The sequence below is a fragment of the Plasmodium inui genome (assembly GCF_000524495.1).
Source record: "Plasmodium inui San Antonio 1 unplaced genomic scaffold supercont1.2, whole genome shotgun sequence".
NCBI lineage: Eukaryota > Apicomplexa > Aconoidasida > Haemosporida > Plasmodiidae > Plasmodium > Plasmodium inui.
In genome coordinates, this window is record NW_008481836.1 from 438,622 (window position 1) to 464,768 (window position 26,147).

The window sequence follows — 26,147 nt, forward strand, 5'->3', positions numbered from 1 at the left end:
TTTTTTTTTTTTTTTTTTTTATTCTTTTTTGAAGAACGTCGAATATAAGTTTATCGAGCTACTGGTGTGCGAGCTTGTCCAGTCCTCCGAGGAAACCCTAAAGGAGAGCATTTCCTACAGGTACAATGCCATCAAGTCGAAAAATTCCATAATGAACAAAAGGTTGCAAGTAGGTGAATATGAGGGGAAATTACTCCAAGGAAGGGGAAAAGAGTGATAATAGTATATCACAGGGATTTTATCTGCCTAGGCGCATTTCATACGTGATTTGTACGCTCCCGCTAATGACCCTTCCTCACACCTTATTCGCACGTTCTGTGAATTCTGCCTCCTCGCCAATTGTGCAGGACATAAATCTGTTGATAAAGTCGAAAAACCCGTCCCTCCTAATGCAACTCCAAAAAACGGTAAGCAAACAAATGGAACTTCGGAAGAACAGACACTGCACCAGAAGCATATATAACTCCAGTTGAGCAAGGGAGCATTCCCCCTCTGCAGAGGAGGAGATACCAATATGGCGTGTATAGTAGGACACAAAGCCCACTTTACATTATGCGTCGGTAAGGCTTCATCAGACTAGCATCCCATTTACAATTAAAGCGGCTACTCAGAAGAGAAGCTCCATTGCGGCGGGCAACTCTATCCCACCTTTTTTGTGCTCCCTACCAATTGCACCTTTAAATTAACTTCCACGTGGAACGATCTTAATAGCTTCTTTCTCTCATGTAATCGTTTATTAGTGCTCTTTTTTTTTTCTCCCTTGAGCGATAAAATGGCTTCCCCAAAATTGGGGAGCCACCTGCATATGACTCTCCAAATTGTACGGAAAGAATAAAATGGACAAGTGCAACGCTGAGTACACAGATGAATACACAGATAAATGCACTGATATGGGCTGACCTTTCTACTGTACACTCCACTGGACGGAACACGTGTCGTGAGTTTTTTTTTTTTTTCTGTGAACAAAACATCAGTGCCTCAAATGGGCACCAAGTGATGCTCCTTAACAAAGGGAGAGTACAGATCCATAGGAACTTCCACCTCGTTTTTCCAAACAGAGCTGGGTATGTACATCCGCTCAAAGGGGCTATGCCCCATAGGGATAGAACTAATTTTTAAGGTATATACAATGCTGGGTGGTAAAAAAAGAGAGTTCTTGCCAATATGGGTGGGGGGGGAATAAAAACATCCGAAAGTAGCCGTCATTTTATATGTCAAATGAGGAGACTCGCTATCAGGGAACAGCACTTATCACGGTTCTGTACTGCACAATAACCCATGGTGGGATTAGACATTCGCGTAGAAAATACCCTGTGGGGTAGTCCAGTTAGAAATTCCTTCCAACAGTCGTGGAACATACGATGTGGAACATTACCATGTAGATCATCCCGCCGGGGGGGTTGCATTTTCCCCGTTTCGTCATTCCATCTCGCATATGTCATGATTTTTTTTTTTTCACTGTTTGCCTTCTTTACTTTTGCTACGCGCATGAAGTGTTTCCCTTTTTACTTTTCGCCTTCACGATTGGTCAGGCAACCATATGGGACAAATTTTATCCCAACAATGGATGCGTTGGCGCAATGGCAAAGAGGGCATTATTTTATATACTTGAACAACGCGATTGCGCTGGGGTGAGCTATATGTAGATGGTTGGGCTTATCAAAGTGGGCAGCCAGGTGTGGTAATAGCGATGCATGGAAAAAAAAAAAAGAACAAAATGAAGCCACATAACGTAAACACATTTGCATACATTTCACTTATACCACTCTGCAGTGCTTGTTGTGGCGTAAACTTTTGCCTCACAAAAAGGGGCGTAATAAATGGCTGCCATCTGATTTGTTAGGGGCAATTATAATTTGGGACAAAAAAAAAAAAAAAAAGACCATCGGGGGTATCAAATGGTGAAAAAATGTCATCCCATATTTCTCAGAAGAAAAAATTTTCCAACTTTTAGTAATCTTTCATACATATGTAAATATTTCAGTTAGAAAAAAAAAAGAAATACTTCCTCCCTTGGCGAGCTAATTCCTTTTGTGAGGTGTCACAGTTTGAGGATGGGCAACTGGGATTTTCCCCTTTGACGAACGCAGAGGTAAATGGGTCATTCAATACGTCATTAAAGGTGTTATTTATATTTATCATGGACGGGGCCAATACGGTATGTATACCTTCTTTCTAAAAAAAGGTCACTCAAAATTAATTCAACACATGTTTGTTTCAGCATAGCTGGGCATAAACACAATCATTGGGGTTACCCCTGCTTGTCGCAGCGTCCCCCAACAAAAGGCGATTTTATACTTTTACCATTCAAGCTCAGCGTGCCACGACGCAGCTCTATTTTTTTTTATGCGGACCACGGTGGGGAATAATAAATAATCGCGTGCCCCAAGTACATAGAAATGGATCGTAATGCCCAGCATATACAGCGCAATGCGTAAAATTCCCACTGCCTTTTATAGCCCCACTGCATTTGTATTTACCCCCCACTTGCACGTTTTGCCCATGACGAAGGCGCACAATACCAATTTTAGCAAAAAAATTTCAAATCGTTTTGCAAACACGATGGCTCACCATCCTATGACTGTATGAACAATTTTCCAGCCAAGGCATAGAAAAAGAGGGGAAAAAAAACAAAAAAAAAAAATGAAAGCTTCCCCGATTCGAAATAGCGAATAAGGAAACACTTGATGCTGTTTTGAAATTTTTTACATGAAGATTCATAATCATTCTTTGGCGGAAAAAGGAGATCTCTCACAGTGCGTTTCCCCCTTCCGCACTTCACCCCAGTATTTTTTTTTTCCATCAAACGATATCACCCGCGCACATTTGTTGTATGCAAACGGCTATGTAATATATTTAAACCGCTCCTCACACTTGGCCGTTTTATAGTGTAATCCAAGTGTACGCAGGGGATGCGGTCAATCCGTGTAAATGAGCAGAACGAGCAAAAAAAAAAAAAAATGCTTTTATCGAAACATGTTTACTTGAGTGAAAAATATGCCAGAGTAGGTAACCCTATGTCCACGTGAATTGATGCAGCTCGCCATTTAAGAAGTATCCAATAAGAAATAACAAATTAGAAAGGAAAAAACAAAAAAAAATAGTCTTCCCCCCCAAAAAAGAAGCCCCAGTTGCCCATATAATGTTAAGACGTCTCCCACAACGCATAATTACGAACAAATCATGTTAAAGTAAGGACACGGTTTGAGAACCTCCCCCGCCAGATTGAATAGCCACCCCGCGTTTTCACTGCGCCCTCCCTCCTAATGTGACAAAATCGGGCACCATGCAGAACAAATCGAATACGCCCAACATGCCCGGCTTGCCTGGACTGCCAGGAATTCCGGGCCTCCCGGGTATGCCAGGATTACAAAATATGCCAGGCTTTCCAGGATTGTCAGGAATGCCAGGTGTTCCGGGCATGCCCAACATGCCGGGGCATCCGATGAGTGGCCAGGGCATGAACAGCGGTGGACCCTACATGAGTAATAACTCGATGAGCCAAATGCCCATGCCATTCCTCCCGGGACTAATGGCACCTATGAACGGGCCTGATTATTATGGAAAAAATATGATGCACATGAACCCAGGGGTAGGACCGTACGACAATTACAATCCTCTAATGTATGGACAGCATAACGCCATGAACATCCCCATGCCGCCAGGCGCGGTAGACATTATGGGAGACATGGCGGCTATGCAGATGGGAAATCCTAATATGATAAAAGTGTACAATAAAGATTTTATGAACAACAGTTCGCAGAAAGGGATGGGCAGTCATAATATGATAGGGGGGCAGATGGGAGGAAACATGGCAAACATGCCCATGAACTACATGAGCAATTACAGTGCAGAAAAGCACGGGTGGTGTGAAATGGTGGCAAAGAATGGGAGGAAGTATTACTACAACTCTATAACCAAAGCTTCCAAATGGGAAAAGCCAGATGAACTAAAGTCCAAGGTTGAGCTACGAATTTCTCAGCAAACGAAATGGAAGGAGTATTTCTGTGGGGATGGGAGAACCTACTGGCATCATGAAGAGAAAAATATTAGCGTATGGGATGAACCCGAGGACATTAAAAAGATTAAACTTGAATGCGCTGCCGAGGACGCAGAAAATCAAGAGAGCGTAGAGAAATGCCCAAACAGCGGTAGCACTACGCATGAAAGTGTGAATAAGGGAGAAAACGCGGATAACACCCCCCCGAATGGTTTCCCAAAGGAGGCGTCGAATCAAACCACCGATGATGCTATGAACAACGTGAGTACGGACAGTACCACGGGGCAAGAACACACGCCCAGTAATCATCTTGCCATGTCTAGTTATCTCCATATGCAAAATGGGATTCCAACCGGGCTGAACAATAACGCTATAATGCCCAACAGCAGTGTCGACGAGGTGAATCAGAAGAAAAATGCACCGGAGAAAATCAATAACAGAATAACCATGGTGTGGAAAAAATTCGAAAATAAAAATGACGCAAAAGAACACTTAAAAATATTATTTGAAGAAAAAAATATTAACCCAAAATTGACCTGGGAAAATGCTTTAAAAATTCTGGAGAGTGATGACCGCTGGTTCAGCTTGTCTGTACTAACCAAGGGGGAAAAAAAGCAAATGTTTTCCGAGTACATTAGCCACGCTGTCAAACGGGCTAGTGAAAATGAAAGGAGAAAAAGGCAAAAGTCGAGGGAATTAATTTTTCAAACCTTAATCAATTGGGAAAAATTAAATGAACAAACGTCCTACGAAGAATTTGCGGCAGAATTTTATAAAGAAGAATGGTGGGACTGGATCACAGAAAATGAAAGGGATGAAATATTTCAAGATTTTGTCGATGATTATCGACCCAAATTTAAAGAAGCTCGAAGAAAGAAAAGGAAAAAAACATCCGAAATTTTAAAAGAGAAATTTCAAGAATATGCAGATAAAAAACATCCATTAAAATGGAATGATGTCAAAGTCTACTTCAAAGATGATGCAGACTTTAATTCTTTGCACAAAATTGACGCGTTAGCTTCTTGGGAAAGCTTCTTCGAAAAATATCATAATGATGAAAAAATGGAATTAAAAAAAAAAGTGTTTCGAATTTTGAGAAAAAAAAGAGATGCCTTCATCGAATTATTGAACGAATATCATGAAAAAAGTGTTCTCAATATGAAAACACAGTGGATCTTTTTTGTGTCCAAAATTTATAAAGATGAGCGTTATACAGATTTGTTAGGACATCAAGGGTCATCCCCCAAAGTCCTATTTGACGAATTTATTGATTCCCTCCAGGAACAATACCTGAGGCATAAATCATACCTCAAAGGTGCTTACAAAGAAATGGATTGCACAGTAGATGAAAATACCACCTTTGAGCAATTTTTACAACTCTTTGCAACTGTGCAGAGTAAGTACAACATCCCGCACGCAAATATGAATTTTATTTACCACTCGTTGCAAAAAAAATTAAAAGAAAAAAAAAATAAAGAGATTAAACATATTAACAAAGTTGCAAAATATTTCGCCAAAAACCCAGAACTTAGAACCAGCATGTCCTACAGTAAAGTGATTAGCATTGTTAAAAACTCCAGCAGGTGGCCCGTCCTGTGTGACCTCTGTCCAAATGAAGAACAAAAAATGGCTGCATACAATACGTGGAAATCTTTTGCAAATTCGACGAAGAATTGCCTCTCCATTGATTCTTCAACTTCCACTTCAAATAAAAATGGAAAAAATGGAAAGCGCAGGGAATCGGTCAAAAATAGTGATTATGACACGGAGGAAGAACACAACAGAAGAGTTCACTCCAAGTATAGGAAATATTCCAGAGAGGAATCTGACTCCAGTGACCAGACAATAGAGTCCCTACGCACCATTGATCATAATGCACCCATCTAGCCATTTTGTAATTTTTTTTTTTTTTTTTTTTTGCCATGTAGCTATTTTTCAGTCAATTTTTTGACATTTTTTACATTTTTTTACATTTTTTGACGTTTTCGCCATAACGGGTTATACATTTTGATACCTTGTGTGCAAAGGAAAAAAAACCTATAAAAAAAAAAAAAAAAAAAAAAAAAAAAAATTACAAAATGGCTAGAAAATTGCAAACGACCACCGGATCGGTACATAATCCGATCGACGCAGCGTTAAATTACACGAGGTAGGAAGCCGAATCCCCCAAAGGAAAAACATTGCAACGCTAGTCCTGCAGGCTCATTGGACTCTCAATAGAGACACCAACGTTGGTGAGTAGGAAACGAAGAAGGAGAAAGGCAGTGATCGACTCTTCCCAGCCTGTACCTTCCGTAGTGTAATTTTAGGGACAATATACACATGTGCATATACACATATGTACATGTCCTTTTGTGCGTGTGTGCGCTCATATATTCTCATGCGCAGCCGTTTCCCCCGCCTAGACACCCCTAGCAAGGCCATCATTTATGCCATTATGCATAAGTAGCCAACCTTTTTTCATTTCAAATGGCAAATTGTGAAAAAATCTAATAAAACGATTTTTTTTTTTTTATTTGTGTTACGAATCAGCTCCTACGGCCCTGCGAATAACCCACCCCCAATTTGATTGCATATCAATAAATTTGAAATTTGGTTCTTGTTTTTTTAAAGGACCTGCATAGATATCTGTGTACACGCGAATATGTACACCTATTTTTGTACATACCTCATGGAGCCCACACCCAGCATTTTCATTTAAGCATACACATGCGTGTGCGCACATGTGTGTGTTTAATGTTTTTTTTTTTTTTAACGTATTTGAATAAACATTTGTATTATCCTTCCCTCCCCTCAATTTAAAACATAATTCAAATTTAATTTCGTGCATGCATTGCGCGTGATGCCCACATTAGCGGTCGTAGTCTGGTAGTATTTCCGTTGCAGTTGTATCCATTACACCGTCAGGAAACAAACCAGAAAAGATACCCAACCTGTATCACGTGAGCTCACCTATTTATTCCCAAACGACTGACGCTATGGAGTCTACATATGTGTGCGCCTGTTCATATGGATGGTGTGCGCGCCTTAGGTTGCCTTTCCTTCGCAGAATGTACTCACCAATTTATTGGAACGTCCTTCAAATGTTTTAAAACAAATTTCCATAAATGATCAAGTTGTTGCTACTCTGACAGTGCTTTCACGATTTTATTTGGACTTCTTCGAACAAAATGGGCACACAAATCGCGCGCGTAAATCAGCACACTGTACATCCGTGCATCAAGAGGTATGTCATGGTATCTTAGGAGGGGGAAAAGTCCGTGTCCGTCAAAATTTGCCTGCGCATGCTAAGGAGTGTTCAACGGGCTGCACAAAAGTAAAGCCCCCATTTTGTTACTTTCTTCTTATTTTACAGTTTTAAAGCTGAAAATAGCAACATTTTCTTTTTTTTTTACATGTATAAAGCTCTATTTTGCGTACGATCCACCTTGGTAATTCTCTCACTTGACATAGGCCGTGTTTTGCCTACAATTGTGCAGCGTTCATACGACGGATTCAGCGTAGGTTGTACGTAAATAAACGGGACGGTTCACACAACCTCAAGGGTTGCGTGCGCGTACTACGCTCTGCATACGTGAAAGTACGTAGATATATATATATGCTCATTTAGCAAGGATTTCTCTTTTTTTTGTAGTACTAAAAAAACGTACGGAAAGATTTACAAAAAATGAAAGGCGCAACGGACTGCATTGAATACTTTTTGCGGGGGAACAGTTCCTTACAATGCCATTTTTGCGTTTTTACCCCTCTGGAAATTAAAATTGACATTACGTACGCATACACTATGTATATGAGTATAATATATCATTACGCATAAGTCATTTGCATAAGTGAATAATTACCTATGCATAGGTTTATGCCTGCGATGAATGACCCCCTTTCCTTTTTTTTTTTTTTTTTCTTTTTACTTTCCCACTTTTTTTAGTCTAATTTTTAAAAAGTTTTTTAAATACAATTTTTAACCTTTTGTTAATTTGATTACTGTTTGTCCGAACGAGCTGGCGTAGCGTTTACGTTTATTCGTACGTGATGTGATGCCTCTGGCAGCACGCGGACGAATGTCACGTACATATAATTATAATATGCGCACATATGCGTACGTATGCATACTTATGCGCGCTTTAATATGTACATTTCCCCCCTTTTTTTATAACGCGCAAATTCGAAGTGAGCGCGTACTTTTCCCTTTTAAACATGTTAAATGGCGCCCCCTCTGGATGGAAACGCAGTGTACGATCCCTTCAGCGAACAATCGTACTTACTCGCGCACGTTCATACATGGCGTTGCAATATGCGCACATATACACGATGTGTAAAAACGCAATGCGCATCTCTTATTCGTACGCTTTAACGCAAGCAGCACTTTTTCTGCCCCCTTATGCGCATGCATTCCACACATTTTAAAGGAAGTTAAGAGAATTTTATTTTTACACCTTTTTTATTTTTTTTTATTTTCCCACCCATTCGTGTACTGCAGCAATTCTTTCGAAAAATGTATCCACAGATTTTTTTTTTTTTATGACATATGCACAATAGCACGTGTAGCAGTGTAGATAACGGAACACGTACGTGTCGCCTGCAGTGAGCACACATTGGACAGCGAAGAGTGAAGGGCGAACATCGGATGACTTTTGCCTTTTAAAATGTCACAATGTGCCCCAACGGGTGTGTGTGTCTGCATGTGTGTATCTCCCCACCTACGTATGCATGTATACTCAGTGATACAAATGTACACACTTTCTAGCTTGCGAAAACCAAGAGAGGAGACCGCACCTTTATTTTATTTTTTTTTCTCTCCCTCGCCACTTCTCAAAATTGTGCATTATTAAGTACAAAGGGAAAAAAAAATGTGCAGCGAGTATACATGATTTCGTAAAAGGCCACAGCGATCGGGTACGACAACTGTATGCATACGTGCTGATTTACCCTGTGCACACGCAAATATATACGCGTGAATGCACCTAAAATTCTCCGCGCCGTTACGAGAAAAGGAGTTTCCACCCCAATTGACGCAGCTACCGTAACGATCTACGTGACCAGTACTGTCCTAACAAGCCGCTCCATCACCGTCTGCATCACCCACCAGTAACTTTAAAATCATGAATTAATATAAAATGATAATTAAGGTCAACTCGGCTCAAACTTTGGAGGTAAGACTGCAACAGAAGGAAAAGGGAACAGCACCCCCTCGGGACGCTCCCCATTTCTTATGCACACGTGTACGTAAGTAAATGCATAAGTGGGTATTTTCCACGTGACTTCACATCGAACATTATTGCTTGGATGCAAATATGGGATGTCTTTTTCGAGAAAGAGGCGACAAAGAAAGAGAGAACTGGCCATGGGGGGGCCACCTGTCCATATGGCCACAAGCGCAAGAGTATACCTATAGATATATGCTTCCCTGTGCACTCACCTACATGCCTACTGGCGTACATGCTGACTCATGTGAATTCTAACCCATGTGAATAGACAAACGAATATTCATCCCCTTTGTGCCTTTCCCCAGAATGCAGATTCCAAGCAGGTTCAAAATGGAAATGCGTGCAAAGATGAGAAATGTGTAAGAATATACGCCGACGGTTAGAAAAAAAAATAGCAGTAAAGTAAATCCCATTGTTACAGAGTGATAGCGTAATAGCATCACTCGAAATGCTGATATCAACAGGGTGAAGCCAAGGAAGTTGGCCACCACCGTTACCCCTCCACTCACAGCTAAAAGGCGTGAAACGTGAATGAGGATCCCACAATTCTAAATCCTAAACCTGAATCTCAAACCTGAATCCTAAACGATAAATTCAAACACGAAACCAAACTAACCGCGTCTTTTTCTGCTTCCTTCTTAGGAATATACGACCTCCTGCACTTAGGCCACATGCGGCAATTAAAGCAAGCGAAGCAAATGGAAAAGGAAGTGACGCTCATCGTAGGGGTTTGCAGTGATATGGACACAAGAAAATTTAAAGGACAGATTGTGCAAACATTAGAAGAGAGAACGGAAACCTTGAAACACATTCGGTGGGTGGATGAAATAATTTCTCCATGCCCTTGGGTGATAACTCCCGAGTTCATGGAGGAGCACAAAATAGATTTTGTAGCGCATGACGATATTCCCTATGCTAATAATCAAAAGAAGAAGAAGAAAAAAAAAAGCAAATCGATCAGTTTTGAAGAACCAGGTAATGATGTCTATGCGTGGTTAAAGCGGGCAGGAAAATTCAAGGCTACGCAGAGGACAGAAGGAATATCCACCACGGACATCATCGTGAGAATTTTAAAAAATTATGAAGATTATATTGAGCGATCGTTACAGAGGGGTATACACCCAAACGAACTAAACATTGGCGTCACAAAGGCACAGTCAATTAAGATGAAAAAGAATCTAATAAGGTGGAGTGAGAAAGTCACGGACGAGTTGACTAAAGTAACCCTGACGGATAAACCCCTCGGTACCGACTTCGACCAGGGAATCGACATAATAAGAGACAAGGTGCATGGATTATTCAAACTGTGGAGACAGCATTCGAAAAAGCTTCTAAAAGATTTTGCAAAATCATTCGATCCCATGTTTATAATTATTCGAAAAAGAAATAAAAAAGACAACCTCTCGGCGATGTACTTGTCCGATTCCAACTTTTTTCTGAGGACTGTCAAAGAGAATTTAAAGAAAAGAAACAGTTTAAGTAACACTATAGACAACATTGATGAATATTACTACTCGGCTGATGAGGATGATGACAGTAGCAGGGTAGCCAACGCCTTGGGGATAATTAGCAGAGTTGCCAATGAGTCTTATAATAATAATAACGATATAGATAATTATGAAACGTGTTTTGAGTTGGAGGCTTCTTTGAAGGAACGACGCCGGTGGGGAGGCCCCGTTGGGAGCAACGCCAGAAGTAAACACACACGCGATGATAATAATCCCAAGTTAGGCCCAGACGAACTGCTATCAGTTTGCAGTGAAACAGGAAGGAATAACGGCCCTCCGTCAAACCATTCCAATGGGAGCCCAAATGAGCAGCCAATAAACACAAGCAGTATAAACAGAAAAAGCGATTCCCATTTGTACAATAAGAAGACGTACCATGATGTAATTGATGAAGGGCATCTCCCCATGGGGGAAATAATCAACGAGGGTGTGTTGGAAAAGAATTTCAACGAGATGGCCTCTTGCAGAGAACACAAAAGTAGCAATTACCATAAGGACGAATATAACAGCTGCTCAGATGAGCAATCTAGAGATAGCAAGTGTAGTCACATGAAAATAAAAAGAAGGAGTAACTCCAGTAAGAATAACTTATCAAATGTGAACAAAATGGAAGATTCTGCAGAGGGAAGTCATTTTAGCTGCAGCGAAGGAGGCAGTAGCCGCAGTAACAGCAGTAGTTATAGCAGCGCCAGTGGTGGAACGGGCCACTCTCCAGAAACCAGTGACGCCTCGGAATGTCCCAAAAGGAAGGACAAACGGGGCGTTGTTACCGGGGAGGGGAACCGCCAAGGCGATGACCCCCAGGGAGTGAACAAATCGAGTCAGGGAAAAACGGAAGAAGCTGACCAAACAGACGAAGTGGACGAAGCGACCGAAGCTAACGAAGCGGGCAAGACAATCCCAAAGGAAAAGAAAAAAATTGTAATTTATGCAGACGGAGTGTACGACATGCTGCACCTTGGGCACATGAAGCAACTGGAGCAAGCGAAGAAGATGTTCGAAAATACAATCCTCATAGTAGGTGTGACTGGCGACAATGAGACGAAGCTCATCAAAGGACAGATTGTGCAAACAATGGAAGAGAGAACTGAAACGTTGAGGCACGTCAGATGGGTAGACGAAATAGTAGCTCCTTGCCCTTGGGTGATAACCCCCGAGTTTATGGAGGAGCACAAAATTGACTTTGTCGCGCATGACGATATTCCCTACGCGAATAATCAAAAGAAGAAGAAAAAAAAAAAAAACAAATCGATCAGTTTTGAAGAATCTAGTGATGATATATACGCGTGGCTGAAGAGAGCCGGGAAGTTCAAACCTACGAAGCGGACAGAAGGAGTATCCACCACGGATCTCATCGTAAGAATTTTAAAAAATTATGAAGATTATATTGAGCGTTCGTTACAAAGGGGTATCCATCCCAACGAACTCAACATCGGTGTCACAAAGGCACAGTCAATTAAGATGAAAAAGAACCTCATCAGGTGGGGAGAAAAAGTCACAGACGAGTTAACCAAAGTCACCCTTACCGATAAACCCCTCGGTACCGACTTTGATCAAGGGATTGAAAACCTCCAAATAAAATTTAAAGAATTATTTAAAATATGGAAAAATGCATCTAACAAATTAATCAATGATTTTACAAGCAAACTTGACACCATGTCGTATTTGTCTTCCCTCCAGAACTTCGTCGACAATGAGTACGAGCTGTACGACTCTGCTAGCAGCGTCTGCGACGAAGAAACCAACAGTTGAGGGGAATGAAGGGGAGGGAGGCAACTCGTTTGAAGAATCGACCCGTTCGATAACGCGTTTGAAGGTTCTCACCTTTCCGTATATGTTGTCCCTTTATGTATAATCGTTTGAGCGGCTTTCAATTTTTTTTTTTTTTTTTTAACGATGCGTTTATTTTCGTGTCACATCGTGTCCCCTTGGGTCGCCCACCGCAGCGCCGACACACTTCCACTTTGATGTTTGCCTCTTATTTTTATGTGTATAATTAGACCCCCTCCCCCGCCTCTTTTCTCCTCTTTTTCGTTCTTCACCTTTTGAAGCAAATAATACAAATCAGCATTGCGTCTCTGTGTGTGTGTGTGGTTCGTTGGGTGCCCCCTTTGTGTGCATAGCAGTGTCCATGTTTGCGCCATTCGATCTGGCTAGCTATGCGATGTTGTGCCATCCAATGCCACTCTATGCCGCCCAGTGTCACACTATTCCACCTGATCATGTATTCCCATTTGTGCCCCTTTTTTTTTAAATTCCTTATAAAGAAAGCAAAATTAATCAATCCCATAAAACATAATTGTGTTTACATATCATTTGACTCCTTCCAAAAAATCAGTAAAATGACGAGCCATGTGATATGTGCATCCGCATCGTGTGTGCAAGCACGTCCACTTTTTTTTCTTCTTTTTTTAACCCACGCTACATAAATTGCAAAGTATTTAAATCTTTTAAATGTGCCCCCCCAGAAATGACAAGCTGGGGAGAGGTTTTCTGCAACTGTCCCACAGAAGCGGAGATGTGCAGATATAGAGAGGCAGAGCAGAGAAAGGAGTGGAGTGCTATCCTCTGCTTCTTCATTTTAGTGAACAGAAGGGCGGTGTAGAAATAGGGGGAGCCACAAGTTAGCGGAGTATGTTACCTATCAAACATGCGCACACCTCGTTGTGGGAGTCGCTTTTTAACTTTTCCTCTTCTGCGAACGGAAATTTTTTTTTTTTTCTTGCACTTCCGTTTGGGAAATTCATGGGGGGTGTATATACATGCGAAAGCGCTTGTCTATTTCTCCCTCTCCCTGCTCATGCCCAGTTGTATAGCAATTCGTTCAGACGCTTAGATAACTTTCGAACGGGCGACATAAACTCAGGTGTTGTTCTTTTCCACTCTGCACAGACACACACTTCATCCAGCTCACGTGTGTGGCAAAAAAAAAAAAATCACATCCACCGTTTGCTGTTTATACACATGAAAAGTGTCACCCCACACACATCTGTGGAGTGGGCATAACAGTGCGGGGCCTTTTTGACCCACTTGTCAATTTTGTTTCATAGAAACGTTGAGAATTCGCTTCCTCAGTAACTTGGCGATATGCTCGTTAAGACATCTACGGTTTGTCCGTTAACACCTCGACGGTTTTCATTTGTCATAACTTCACAATTTGTTCTGTTGTCGTCCTCCCTCTACTGTGTCCTGTACGTTTCCTGCGCAGAATGAAAGCCGTCGCGGCGGTCACTATCATCGCTTTGCTGTTCATACAGAGCGCTAAGGTATCCGCCTTGAGAAATGTCAAGGGGGAATTAGCTTGGTTAGCCAGGACCCCCGATGAACGTATCCTAACGAATAGGATACAAAATTACAAGAACGAGGTGGAGGCACAGGTAAGGAGAAGCCAGGTTGGGAGAACCCAGGGAGTCTGTGTCTCCCCCGCGGTGCATCCCATGGAGGTTCACTTAAACGAGTTTTTGCTTTTTTCCCCAAGTGTGTTCCTATCAGTGTGTGCCCCTATCAGTGTGTGCCCCTATCAGTGTGTACCCCTATCGGTATATGCCCCTATCGGTATATGCCCCTATCCGTGTGTGCCTCTCCATTGATAAGACTACCTCAAAAAAAGGCAAACGCGTGGCCCCCTCCAAACAGGTCCTAGACTTGAAGCAAAATGAGAAGCTCACGAATGAGGTAGATTATCAGCTAAACGAGCTGATTGACGTCATCCGTCTCGTGGGAGACACACAAGAACAGCAGAGACGGGAACTGCACAATTTGTCCACCTCATTGGAAGTAACGAAAGATGCGCTCATGAAAATGTTAAGTGAATACGAAAATAGAATCGACCAATTAGAGTACATCATTATGGAGACCAAAAAATATGACCCATATAAGGAAAGGTTTAATTATCCTATATCGAAATACTGGCTGCAAGTGGACTTTCTTAACGTTAAATCTCTATGGAAGTATCAGAAAAGAAAGCATTTCACTTTAATAGTACAGCCCATTGAAATGACAAATGTGAAGTTCCCATCATCAATTCTGCTGCTAAGACATCACATAATTGTTGAGGGGTTCATCAATGTCGAGGTGCTCCAAAAGGCTTCTTCCCTCGAACCCAAAATAAACCAGTCAGCTTCTGGTATCGTTTTCGATTTTGTAGATGCTCACAATTTTAGATTCGTCCAGTTATCCTTCCTGAATAACCAGGCTGTTCTCTCCGTGGAAGAGGTAAACAGCTCCTTGCACAGCAAGTAAGTGCCAATCACCGGTAGAAATTGTATACCGCTCATGGGACCGCCTCCCATTTTGATCGTCTATTGCGGTTTGGCCATTTTCTGGTGAGGATCCTACCCTCCCCTGTATGCACTCACATTAACCATTTGGTATATTCTCTCTTTTTTTCTCCATGGCCGCATCTTTGAAGAATACTTTCTAAGGGAGTGGAGACACACGGCAAAGACTTCAACGCCCTGACGTGCGAATTTGTGTCTGGAAAAATGAACGTCTTCTTAAACTACAAAAAGGTAATCGAGATGGATTTCGCCGATAGAGGGATAAGCGGAAACGGTGGAGGATACCCTACCATACGTGGCGATGGACGCTCTGGAAGTCCTGCGAACCGGTCGGTGGGCCTCTTTACCAAAATCGGGACCGCAGAATTTAGAAACTTCCTGACGGGTACCCTCCAGTTCGAACATCTCATAAATCATACCCTGGTAATCCCAGACAAGAAAGACATCTCCACAGTATCTGTGACCAATTCTTATCGATTCTCCAATAGGGAGAGTAAAGATGACCTCAGTGTGTACAGCATACCTTATAGCAGCAAAGATTACGACGATTATAAGGAGGAAGAAGTAACCGATGATGTTTATCCTACCCCAGAATCGAATTCGCATTATGATGATGTGAACATGTCGGGACATGCCAAGGGGGGGATCATCATCCCTTCTGGTTCCCTCAATGAACTGACGCACAACTCCTGTGAAGAGTACAGAAGAAAAGAATTTAACCTAACCGAATGGATAAGTGATAGTAGAGGGACCTCCACCAACTGGAAAGTGGTATCCCAGTTTGGTATTAAAAGAATAATATTTCGCAACAACTACAAATCTGCAGTGGTCAATTCAGCATTGATTTATAAGAAGAACGTATGCAATTCGATCAGTATATCATCCTACATTAAAGTCGAGAACGACACAGAAGCGGGACTCCTCTTCAGATATGACAACAGGGACAACATGTACACATTAACAATTTCGAGTAGTAATAGAGAAATCATTTTGAAGAAAAAAAAAAATAATATCGAATCGGTCATAAAAAGTGCCTACGTAAAAAGCATCAATTCGTTTCAAAGGCATCATTTACTGATCCGTGACACGGGCGAACGGGGATACCTCAGCGTATCCCTCGATGGTGTCAAATTGTTTTCTCTCCGCCGGGAGAATTATTTCAGCTCTGGAAGAGTCGGGTTTTTTGTTGAGCACGGCCATGCCGCGTTCGACACGTTGATGGTTGAGCAGCTCAAAGAGGACTTGGAGAAAAATGACTCCACTTTGGAATAAGCACATCGAAAAAAAAAAAGGGGAGTACTCCCAACATCGGGGTAGAACTCCCAACATCTGGGTACACCCTACTCACCCTTCATTCCTCCCGCGAGCAGCCAAGGATGTGCCGCTCCAAATTTTGTGATGAACATGTCTATTACACCGACACAGAATGCGAGTTGCTTGTTTTGTTCTCAACTGGGGGGACACTTCATCCATTCCGTTCACAATTTGTTAAGAGGAACTCTTCCCCACATTGCATCTTCACTGACTGCCCGATTTTACTCTCCCTTTGGGATCTTTCACTCTCTTCCACCCCCGTTCATATTACGTCACAACTCAGTCATAACTGGAATGGGAACAAGGGTTTTCCCCAAATCGTCTTCTCCACTTGCTCCCTTTTCCTCATTAACCTTCTTAACAAAATGAAACATACTAAACGCGAATTTGACTAGGTAGAGCATCAGTGAAAGCAACAACTTGATGATCTGCAAAAAGGGGAAGGGTCATCATTCACCATTTTGTTTCTCTGTGGTTAAGCGTGTTTTACGCCACTTCACTTGTGGTAAACGCTCGGACGATCGCCGTCCCTGCGAGGGTGTCACTGTCTTTATTACCGTTATGAGGGCCCAGATCACGCCCAGCCTGCGCATGATAATATAGGAGCACACACTCAGAAAGAAGAAAAAAGAATACCACACATATCGCGTGTCGTTTTGGGCCCTGACAAAAGGGGGTGGATGAGATGCAAATAGAACGTGAAAAATGGGCCTACTTAGACGGAAAAAAAAAAAAAAAGTGCACACACGGGAAACAAATGAATATGTGTTGGTATATTTTCCCGACATGGAATTTATCCATCTCACATTAAAAAAACGTTGTTACTTTTTTTTTAAAGAAAATAGCAGCTGCGTGCTGGATTTTATTTTCGACTCGAACACTGCCAAGGGAGGTAGGAAAAAAAAGAAGAGGCCACATGTTTAACGTTGTTTTAACATCGCGTGCATGTGTAACATCCCTTCGCACCTTTATCACAAATGGGTATCTTTGTATGCACGTCTGTTTTTTTTCTCTTTTTTTTTTCTTTTTTTTTTTCCTGTGGTATTATTACTGTTAAATATTTGATCCTGCTTCCTCAATTTCTGGGACGATTCGAGTAATTCCGATCTGACACTCTTCATTCTGTTAATTTCGTCAATCATCATTTGCTTCGTGTCTTTTAAATTTGCATCCGTTTGTTTTTTTTCTGCTGACTTTGAGAATGTCCCATGGTCGTCACTATAAGGGATGGGATGAGAGATAAATGCAGCAAAAGAACTCCTTTTGCAGTTATGTACCGTTGGATTAGTACCATATGGGATACATAGACATCGGTGCTGCCTCTCTAAGTGCATACGTTGACTCTAAAATAGAGTAGGAGCTGATTTATCCCTACGAAGAGACATGCCCTGTACCTTTTACGCTTGGTGAGAAATTCATTCATGCATAGGCGGTGGTAGTCCTTCCCATTATTGTTCCACCAGATCCTCAGCTTGTTTCTATACCTTGGGGGGGAGGGGTGCGCATGGTACACAAATGGGGTGAGCGAGGAGAAGGAGTTGACCGATACGTTCGGCTCTTCCATAAAATAAAAGAAATAATCGCTTCGATTTTAGTTTCGCTTCTGGTTTAGCTTCTCGCTTCGCTTCTAATTTCCCCTCGCCTTACCTTTCCACATTCCCTTGGTGATACTCCAACTGCTGCTTGACGTCCTCCACGTCCTCATCGGACACCTCGGCGCAGAGGATCTTGTCTTTGCATTCCGAAGCTAGGCTGGAGTAGTGGACAATTCTCTTCGCGACTTTTCCTCGAAACTGGGAGCAGTGTGTGTGGGGGGGAAGCGCGCATGTAGAGAGGTGGAAATATATACTCAGCGGGAGCCTTCGTGTAGAGAGGTGCAAAATATACGCAGGGGGAGCCCAGACAGTGTTAGTCCGCACGTAGGTGAAGTATAATGCGCCGCTGCAGTGCTCCAAATTTTGCCATTGCCCCATTCGGTTAAGATCTCAGGAGGGGCACGAACGAATGCACACTTTCGGCCCCATCAAAGCGTGTATGCACAGGGGGGCCTCCCTAATGCAGATGTGTTTGACGGGACCTCCTGCATACATGGGGGGGACTTGAAAAAGGCGGTTAGTCTACTCTCCACTGGGCTACCATTGTGTAGTGCATTCCCTGATTTGCCCCCTCCCCCGTCCATACAACCGAATGCGCAAAAGCTACACAGAGTCACTTGCAATGAGGACGTACCAACAAAAAGGCGTCATGACTATTTAGATCATCCTCCGATAAAAATAAATTCTTCAAACTGTCGTTAATGAATTTCATGTGATTTATCATGGAGCTGATTTTCCTCCAGGTTTCTACATTTTCGTTTTTTTTCCTCAAGTTTGGTAAAAAAGGTTTTTTCATTTTTTTTTTTATTCGTAAAGGAATAAAATGGGAAAGGAATACTAAAAAAGAGTTGGAAGGTGGGGACAGCACAAGGAAGTACTACCCCGTGCTATGGCCAGTACTACTTTGTATGCAGCTTCACCCAGCAGCGAATTTGCCTTACCCAACGGCGAATTTCCCTTTCCCCATTTTGTTGCCTATGTGGTACCTATTACGAACGTTCGGCTGGTCAGTAGCCGTGTGCCCCTCAAGCGCTTGCGCTCATCTATGAATTCATACAGTTATGCAATTCAGTGTAGTCACTTAAAATTGCGATTAGAGGCCGAACGCTGTTATGTTCATATGGCGTACGGGGGGACAGATGGTCTGAAATGATTTGTAGACGCACTTATGGGGCTTGCCTCCTTTTTTATCGCGACCATGTGCATTGTTCTTTTCGCACAACTAGTTTTGTTCGCAGGGAAGCGGTGTTAAGCAGTGATGCCCCCCCATTTTTTAGTGCAGCTGTAAATGTAAAAAAAAAGCTTCTTACCGTTGAAAAGCGTTTGAAAAAAAGGCGGTTTACTCCTATCGAAAAAAAAAATACGAACAGCTCGATTATACTCTCTGGAGCGTTCATCTTAAGGAGGAGCACTTATAGCTTGACCACTTCAAAACAGATCTGCCCTAACGGCACAGAGAACGAATTGACCTACTCAATAATTCACGGTCATCATTTAAAAAAAATTTCGGGTAGGTTAAAAACAGTTCAGTAGAAGGGGTTACAAAAACGATGGGGGGAAACGCAAAACGTTTGCTCTTTGAGAGGTGCAACACCTGAGATAGCAGCAAATCCTACTGGTGATGGCACGAAAAGATACGACCCACACGGTCGCACATGTGGTGGGTGCCCCTTTATGGGACATCAACACCTTTTTTTTTTTAGCCACTCTAATATATGCCCATGGTCAATCTTAAAATTGAGAGGGGGGTTCAAATCGATGCGCAAATAAAAGCGTCATATGTAGTGGCCTTTTCTCCCCGTGAGGACACCAATAATAGGAAGATGTTATCGTTCTGAGTTGCACTCGTCCCGCTGTGTCAGAGTGCGACTCCGTCTCAAAAAAAAAAAAAAAAATCGTTACAGAAGAACAGGGAATAACGCACACGTGGCAAATAACACGGGGAATATTTTACAGTGGGGACGAGGAAAAAGGAATCACCGGGTCGTTTGCAAATTCTTCACTGGGATATTTTCTCCACGTTGGTTCTTTTCACATGGGTTAGGCAAGCCCTGTGGGTACGTACCATATCAGAACACACAAAAACGAGCTCGTCTTCCACGGGCGCATAAAAAAACTGACACTACTTGTTATGCGTGTTGATGTGCAGTACGTCAGCTGGGTCAGGCACGGTGGTGTCGACCCCCTCCTCCTCTGGCTTATCACTCGGCTCCACCATGTCGACTGCCTCTCGCGCCTCTCCCCCTTCTTGCACCTCTCGAGCTTCTCGCGCTTCTTCCACCTCTTCCGCCTTGTCCATCTTTTCCCCCTCCTGGGGAAGCTGCACCGGTACCGCAAAGCTGGACGCGCCCTGAGGCACACTTGTCCCAGTTTCCCTTTTCTTGCTCTTAAAATTAAGATTATCAAAATTAAGCAAATTTTCGAGGTAAAATAAAATCCGTTTCTGTATACAGGCATATTTGCTCAAAAAGAAAAAGCTGTTTCCCCTATTGACCTGTGGGTTGACCAAATCATCAAATTGAAAGAGCGGTTTGTTGTAACTTGCCTCCTCAGTGCTGTGAACCGAGTCGGTATTTTCATTTTTATTGTTGGGATCTCCATTGCTTATATGTTTGGATTCATTCTGTGCACTCTCGACCTTATCATTAGAAGGACTCATCATTGCGTAAGGTGATTCATCGTCATAGGGCTTTATTTTCCCATTCGATGCTTCATGCATATTCCTGTTGTACTTTCCACACGGGGAGCTACTCCCTATTAACTCTGCTTCCCCTTTGTTCCACATGAAATTAAAAAATCTTCTGCCTTCGGTTTGGTTGTTATGGTTGGAGGGGTAATCAATAGAGTTATAACCTCCTTCCACAGACACCCTGGTGGTAGCGTTCGCATATCTGTGCGATTCGGCTACCTCGTCTTCCATTGCTTGGGGGGAATAAGCATTGATCGGGTCGTACGAGGTGCTCGAATCGACATTTTTGGACTCTCTTTTTCTTTTCCTCTTTTTTTTTTCCCTTTTCATTTTTTCGTACTTCTCGAGGGAGATGCCTCGGTCGTTTGGGTCTCCCAACGCAGATGTGCCTATCGCAGCGGTACCAATCCCTGCCGTGGCAATCCCTTCGGTGGTAATCCCCGCGGTGGCAACCCCTGCGGCGTCCATCTCCGCTGCGCCCCCGCCGTCATCCCCTGGCTGCTGCTCCCCATTTGTCTTATCGTTAAAGAAGTTGGAGTCCCAATTTTTAATGTCGGCACTTTTGATGCCCAACTTGATGGCTATATGTTTCTGCGTTCCAGAGATATCGTTGCACAAGTCCTCCTCGAAATTTTTTTTTAAATTTGTAGAGGCGTCCACGAAATCGTTAAAGGTGTATGATAGGTCGCAGCAATTTAGGTCATCGTTATTCATATCGCTGACGAACTTTCGGTCTATCCATATTCTGTTGTTTCTCCCTCGCCTCTTAACCAGGATCACATTTTTGTATTCATTTCGATTTATTTTGACCACGTTCATTTGTTCGCATAGCCCTTGGCTCTTTGCTCTTTTGTTGATTTTTCTGCTAACGATGGAGTCGCTGTGGATGTTGGCGCAGGATCGGCTGTGCGCGTGGTGTGAGTGTTGTGCGTGGTGAGAGTGGCGTGAGTGATGACGCTTCAAGTGATGACCCTTTCTGTGATGGCTCCTGTCATGATGACGTTTCTCATGATGGCTGCCTGCGTTCGCACTGCCGTACAAGCTCTTATAATATTTGTCCTTCTTCAACTTTCTGTAAATCTTCTCCATTTTGTAGTCTTTAAAGTAATTCCACATGGGGCAGACATACGTCTTGTCCTTTATTTCATTTTTTCTCTGATCAAAAAGGATGGAATTCAACTGTTGTAGGAGTAATTTCTTCTCATCCCTTTGTTTCATTTTGCGTAATATTCGATCCAGTCGTCGAAAATCTTCTATAAGTTCTTGCATCTTCAAAATAATCTCGCTGTTCTTCTTCTTGTGTTTCCTCAGTGTCATTTTTTCTTTCACTCTCGATCTGAACACTGAATAGTGTGGCAAAATATTCTGGGAGTTATTCCAAAACATACGAAGCAGTGGTCTTCCCAATCTTTTCCGTTTATTCTTCCAGTAGGTATGTATATCCTGTATAACGTTACTCTTAAGATTAATTCTCAAATCAGATGCAGCTTTTGTTGCATCGTCCAAATTTATTTCTTCTTTATTTTCTGAGTACCCTGTTAGCTTTTCAAACTTATCGATTAGCTTACAGAAATCTTCATCATTCACTTGGATGTTTATGGACGAGTTAAGACTTTGGAGAAACTGTTCGTCTTCTTTTAACAAATCGTAGTGGATAATCGATCCATCTGTTAACTTGATCCCTGTCACTTGGTCTTTGTAAAGTTCGTATCTGATATAGTGGGAGGGCTTCTCGAATATTTTTAATTTACTTGTATACGTTTCATCATCTTCACATATTTTAAATCTTGGAATGACAATATTTTTTTTTTTTTTTTTTTCCGTCTTTTGTTCGCTACTTTCCAGTGCTGCTTTCAATTCGTTTACTTCTTCCTCCGTCGGATTCTCCTTCTTGATTAACTTCTTGATGTCTTCATTGGACTTCACGACCAGCAGCTTCTTATTCAGGAGGATGGGTTTGATCTTGGCGTTTTTCATTGGCTGGCTACCCGGTATTCCCTTCGTCATGATTGCTGCTTCGGGAGAAATTGGTGCACGCTGGGAGGGGTACAACAATCTGCGACCGCTTCGTAGAACAGGAATTCTTCTTTCACGCTGATGGGGGACGGAGGGGGCGGCCTCCCCCCCTTGGCTGTTCCAGTGCACACAAGCACTTAGCTAACTATGCTCTATGCAGTGCCTCCACTATTCTTTTGCACATTTACTAATTAACTTTCTCCCTCCCCTTCTACGCACCAATGAGAAACCTGGTAGAGTGGTGGACAAATCTGTTTGGGCTTTTCAAAAATTGTTGCAATTTTTTTTTTCCAAACGGGAACGTGATTCCCATGTGCTACTTGGGTCTGTCCTTGCTGCCACGCCCCTTGATCAAGGAACTCTTCTTCCTGCGCGTGTACAGAATGTGGGTTGTCATTTCGGGGCAGAACTCTTGTGGCGGCCTTCGCGTTGTCGCGGAATTCGCTTTGTGGCACTCCCCTTTCTGTCTCAATAGCTTCCGTGTTGTAGCGATTCAGCAGTGCAGCGGCTGTTTACTCGATCAGGAGGTCAATCTGTAAATCGCCTAACCGGCTAACCGCCACGTGTCTGTGTCTTCTCGTCCGCGCAACCGGGTGACGGAAAAAACGTCGCGGCGTTATCAAATGACCGGGACTCCCCTTTAGGTGGGTGACTTCCCTTTTTCAAGAAATTAAACAAAATGGGTTATGAAAGCATTCGCGCGGAGGGAGTGAAATTAAAAATGCTCACTCTTAATGAATCTTTTTTTTTTTTTTCCCTTTATGTTTCTCCATATGGCCTATCGCAGCACTGCGCTATGAGGCCGGAGCGATGTCATATAAACTGGACCTTCAAAAGTTTGCATATATTCTGCTGTACGATATATTGCATATATGTGTGCACTTGCTGGGCGCGGCTCACATTTCGGCCTCAAGTGCTTTGCCTTTTCTCTTCCCATGTATGTATATAATATATATGCGCCGCATACGCAGTAATATGCAAGGCAAAAAAAGGCGAAAAGAAGGGGAAAAAAACGCGAAAAAGGAACTCTCACAATTCCTCCATCATTATGTTCATCAGATTGTTTTCTCTTAATTCTGTGACCCTTTTCTCATTGAGCAAATGTTACTCAAGTTGAGCCTACCCCACTTGGCAACTTCTCAATTTTGCGATTAGCAATCTTTTTTTTTTGTTTTTTTTGGTCAAGGCAGATATCATCATAGGCGGCTACGCTTCGGTGCGCTTGAAGCGACACCTTACGCGACGCCCAATGGGTACTGTTCTTTGTACATATAAATATTCACAATGCGGGGGAAAAGCATAACACTCCCATTTTGGTACTTTTTTTTCAATTATTAGAGAAAACGCCTCGTTGGGTAATTCCTTCACAAATGCGCTGCCAATTTGTTAGACTTCTTCTCTCATGCGAGAAGTTTTGTTTTTATTTTTTTAACGCGGGTTGCTCTGATCAAAGTGCCATTTTTTCCCCCCACCCTCGCAAAAAATAAGTTCACTCCCAGTGCGTACAAATAATTTATCGAGTCGCACGTACACATGTCCGTACAATGTAAATATTCGCGAAAACACACAACATTGTTCATGTTGAGAGAAGTATGGAACCATTTCAGGAGTTTTCTTTTTCCATTTGTAAAGGCACTGAAAATGTTTTCCCCCCCCTTCGTAACTGCACATGATATTGCTTCTTACTTACGTTGTTCTTCCTGCGTAGCAGGTAATGCGGAGTGAACATTTTTGACTGGACGCCGAGAGCACACACATGTAGGCTTGCATATGTGTACCTATCCCGGCCAACGGAAGAGAAAAGGGTGGGCCGTCAATTCCTTTGCGTCATTTCAGACCGTTTCTTACACGAACATATGGTAGGATCGAAGTGTTCTCACTTCCTAACAGGGACAAGTATATATACATGCATACACATGTGCAAGTTTGTACGGTTGTACGTAAAAACACAAAATTGTCGTTCCTCCTTCGCGACATTTTAAAGGTAAGATAGCGTTTTGGGTAAGCCTACTTCCCGCAGTGTCCTCGCCACCCAGGCAATACAGAGATTATGTCATTTGGCGATTGTACCTGTGAAGCGAATCATATGGGGTGAACAGAAAGAAACACCGACTTTTTTTTTTCCTTTTTTTTTTTTGGTAAATCTCCCAAAGTGTGCATCACCCAATGGGTCATATGGGGTAAAAAAAAAAAAGAAAAAAAATATATATATATATTATCCCGCTTATAAATCTCTACTTGGATAACCCCGACGTAGTGCTTCTTAAAAAATATATGTGCATAAATCGCAGAGGTAACGGTTGCACCCCTTTAAAAGGTAGTTTCATCTGCCTTTTACCACGCTGCTCTGTTCCAATACAACATTTGTGCAAAAGGGAAAACAGGTGCGATTCGTCAAACGGCGAAATTTGGAAAAGTAATCACCTTTGTAATGTAACCGATGTGGGTGGTAACCTCTCTCCACTTTGTGCATGTCATTTTTATTAGCAAATGTAATGGATTCCCCAAGAGGTGTTCAGTGGGAGGGGCATCGGAATGGATCTTTTGCTGGAATACTATACCATGTTTACCTCTACGCTGGTGCGTGCTTCGTTTCGCAAAAGTGGGGGATAAGACCCCACTTAAGTATGTGCCTCCTAACGCTTTGTCTCATGGTAGCCAAGAATGGAAGCAATGGCATAGATATTCATCCGTACGGATGTGCGTATATATGTACAAATGCACTTACGTGTGCGTAGGATTTAAGCGGAAAACCTCACTGCGAAACGTCAGTGGAAGCGAACTGTACATCGAGAGGTATGTTGCACAGAAAAGGGGGGTGGGGAGGGTTTACAAGAATCGCTCATGTTCGCTTAGAAGAACCTGATGTTAAGAGTTCCTTTTTCTCCTATTTTCTTATCCAGTGGAATCCCTCTTTTGTTCATTCCCAAGTGGTACTTATTGTAAGTATACTCTCCCCCGTTTCTCATTTTCGCAACAGAGTGGGCAACTCGTTTTATGGCTAACCTGGGCACATTGCTATGCGCTACAATTAATTTTTCTTTTTTCCGGCAAAAACCTCCCACAATCGCTGCTCCTTGCTTGGCTGCTATATCCTTGCCATATTGTTAGAACCTCCATTTTTGACTTCCCCTTTTAACCAGCACGTTTAAATTGATGTCACTTCCACAGAGCAGTGCATGTCGCGCTGAACTTGCGGTGGAAAAATGGTGCAGTGGCGAACAATATGGTGAAAATATAACCAAAAGAAAGAAAAAAAAAAGAAAAAAAAAAGCGAAGGCACATAATTTTATCCCCCAAGGAGCAGTTGTTAGTGGGCCCGCTTGATTCCCGCGCGTCGTTCGAAAAAAAAAAGAAGCATACATAAATAAAATACATACACGTATAAGTACATGCGTGCATACGTTTTACTGAAATAGTCATGCGGTGGAATTCCCCTCGCTATGAGCTTACTCCTATGTCGCACGCGTAGTTGCACGGATAGTCTGGTAGAGATGATCAGAGGCCAGCACTTTGGGGAAAGTCTAAATGAACAGTCCCA

The 26,147-nt window shown here is 42.5% G+C and overlaps 6 protein-coding genes across 6 annotated transcripts in view; 4 read left to right on the plus strand and 2 right to left on the minus strand.

Annotated features, from left to right (window-relative positions):
- C922_00538 (hypothetical protein) overlaps positions 1-473 on the plus strand; it is a gene marked incomplete at both ends in the record, with an annotated part of 1,515 nt that extends 1,042 nt beyond the window's left edge. Inside the window, 2 exons of the mRNA XM_008816154.1 lie at positions 35-169; positions 348-473. Coding sequence (XP_008814376.1) covers positions 35-169; positions 348-473 — 261 coding nt within the window. The remainder of the gene's footprint in view (positions 1-34; positions 170-347) is intronic.
- Positions 474-3,286: 2,813 nt separating this feature from the next.
- Positions 3,287-5,887, plus strand: C922_00539 (hypothetical protein; the record flags this gene model as incomplete). The annotated part of the gene is made up of 1 exon (XM_008816155.1): positions 3,287-5,887. One exon carries the CDS (start codon positions 3,287-3,289, stop codon positions 5,885-5,887), a length of 2,601 nt encoding a protein of 866 aa, XP_008814377.1.
- Positions 5,888-9,114: 3,227 nt separating this feature from the next.
- On the plus strand, positions 9,115-12,464 carry C922_00540 (choline-phosphate cytidylyltransferase; the record flags this gene model as incomplete). The annotated part of the gene is made up of 3 exons (XM_008816156.1): positions 9,115-9,150; positions 9,510-9,582; positions 9,847-12,464. The coding sequence occupies 3 exons, from the start codon at positions 9,115-9,117 to the stop codon at positions 12,462-12,464; spliced, it is 2,727 nt and encodes a 908-aa protein (XP_008814378.1).
- Positions 12,465-13,921: 1,457 nt separating this feature from the next.
- On the plus strand, positions 13,922-16,264 carry C922_00541 (hypothetical protein; the record flags this gene model as incomplete). The annotated part of the gene is made up of 3 exons (XM_008816157.1): positions 13,922-14,089; positions 14,364-14,950; positions 15,124-16,264. 3 exons carry the CDS (start codon positions 13,922-13,924, stop codon positions 16,262-16,264), a joined length of 1,896 nt encoding a protein of 631 aa, XP_008814379.1.
- Positions 16,265-16,578: 314 nt separating this feature from the next.
- C922_00542 (hypothetical protein) lies at positions 16,579-18,697 on the minus strand (the record flags this gene model as incomplete). The annotated part of the gene is made up of 7 exons (XM_008816158.1): positions 16,579-16,734; positions 16,864-16,969; positions 17,132-17,186; positions 17,358-17,524; positions 17,701-17,790; positions 17,954-18,099; positions 18,536-18,697. 7 exons carry the CDS (start codon positions 18,695-18,697, stop codon positions 16,579-16,581), a joined length of 882 nt encoding a protein of 293 aa, XP_008814380.1.
- A 1,326-nt stretch (positions 18,698-20,023) lies between these two features.
- C922_00543 (hypothetical protein) lies at positions 20,024-22,597 on the minus strand (the record flags this gene model as incomplete). The annotated part of the gene is made up of 1 exon (XM_008816159.1): positions 20,024-22,597. The coding sequence occupies one exon, from the start codon at positions 22,595-22,597 to the stop codon at positions 20,024-20,026; it is 2,574 nt and encodes an 857-aa protein (XP_008814381.1).
- Positions 22,598-26,147: the final 3,550 nt, after the last annotated feature.